The sequence below is a fragment of the Anomaloglossus baeobatrachus genome, chromosome 10 (assembly GCF_048569485.1).
Source record: "Anomaloglossus baeobatrachus isolate aAnoBae1 chromosome 10, aAnoBae1.hap1, whole genome shotgun sequence".
NCBI lineage: Eukaryota > Metazoa > Chordata > Amphibia > Anura > Aromobatidae > Anomaloglossus > Anomaloglossus baeobatrachus.
In genome coordinates, this window is record NC_134362.1 from 57,356,418 (window position 1) to 57,357,989 (window position 1,572).

The 1,572-nt window shown below is 47.9% G+C and overlaps 1 protein-coding gene across 1 annotated transcript in view; it reads right to left on the reverse strand.

Moving 5' to 3' along the window:
• Positions 1 to 761: 761 nt before the first annotated feature.
• The window catches only part of CDCA5 (cell division cycle associated 5), a 34,008-nt gene continuing 33,197 nt past the window's right edge, over positions 762 to 1,572 (reverse strand). Inside the window, exon 7 of the mRNA XM_075326299.1 lies at positions 762 to 1,572. This exon is cut by the window's right edge and continues 32 nt beyond it. Coding sequence (XP_075182414.1) covers positions 1,524 to 1,572 — 49 coding nt within the window. The 3' untranslated portion in view covers positions 762 to 1,523.

Genomic DNA, 1,572 nt, shown 5'->3' on the forward strand with positions numbered 1-1,572 from the left:
CCATTATACTCAGGCGCTTGTGTTGCGCCCATCCAAGCAGTTACATTACAAGTACCTTACACCCGCGCACGGTAGTGCCCGCTCATCACTAGTCAGTGCCATGTTTCCTCCATTTGCCTGCACATTCTGACAATCTTTACCTGATATGTCTGGATTTATCTTTCTTCTGTAATAAGGAACACTCTACCCTGTATATCTGACGCTGCCCGCTTTTCACTAAGGAACATACTGCAAATTTACTCCTTATAGAAGTTTAAAGTGGAATTAACATTTTGCACGTATACTACAAGTCATTTGGTGTGAGGATAGAGTTAAAGTAGCCGCATATGCTGGTGGAAAAGGAAGACAACCAAGTCAGCTCTGCTATGGGTACCGTCACACTTTAGCGACGCTCCAGCGATCCCACCAGCGACCTGACCTGGCCAAGACCGCTGGTGCGCCGCTACATGGTCGCTGGTGAGCTGTCAATCAGGCAGATCTCACCAGCAACCAGTGGAAGGGATGCTGCGCTTGGTAACTAAGGTAAATATTGGGTAACCAAGCGCTTGGTTACCTGAAATTTACCTTGGTTACCAGCGCACACCGCTTAGCGCTGGTTCCCTGCACTTGTAGCCAGAGTACACATCAGGTTAATAAACAAAGTGCTTTGCTTATTAACCCGATGTGTACTCTGGCTACAAGTGCAGGGACTGGCAGTGTGAGCGGTGTACGCTAGTAACCAAGGTAAATATCGGGTAACCAAGCAAAGCACTTCGCTTGGTTACCCAATATTTACCTTGGTTAGAGCTTACTGCAGGCTGCCAGACGCCGGCTCCCTGCACATTCAGATTGTTGCTCTCTCGCTACCACACAGCGATGTGTGCTTCACAGCGAGAGCAACGAGCAAAAAATGAACCAGGGCTGTGTATAACGAGCAGCGATCTCACAGCAGGGGCCAGATCACCGCTCAGTGTCACACACAGCGAGATCGCTAATGAGGTCACTGCTGCATCACCAAAAACATGACTCAGCAGCGATCTCGCTATGTGAGAAATACCCCTATGTCTCTAGGTGGCGTTACAGACAAATACCTACCCCATGATTTCCCCCAAGAGTAGCGTTAGCGCCAGTTTCAACTTTAATGAGGAGGTTCTCCGGTTTACATAAGTGATGGTCGCCTGATTAACCGCGCGGGGTCCTTATATCCCCATTAGACTGGGGCGGATAAAATTGTCCGGTTCTGTCAAGTCAGTGCCAGGGGTCAACGACCTAGAAGATATCACCCATCCTAACTTTTCTTTGGTGGACAACTCCTTTAAGGTTCCAGGTTGACTTGTCTGCACTTCTGCCCGAATAATGAAAGCTGTAATGGAGAGCGCATTATACAATCCATCTTCAGCAGAAGCCGCCACCTTAAAATAGCCAACAAATACATATACATCATATATATATATATATACACACACAACAAAAAGCACAAGACGGGACCACCAGACGGTCCTGGAGGAAGTCTATGTACAAAGAGTCCGATCTGCACAGCTCCGTCACTCCACCAGCAGGTCAAATTTCTCCGCTTCTTCAAATTGTGCGTTC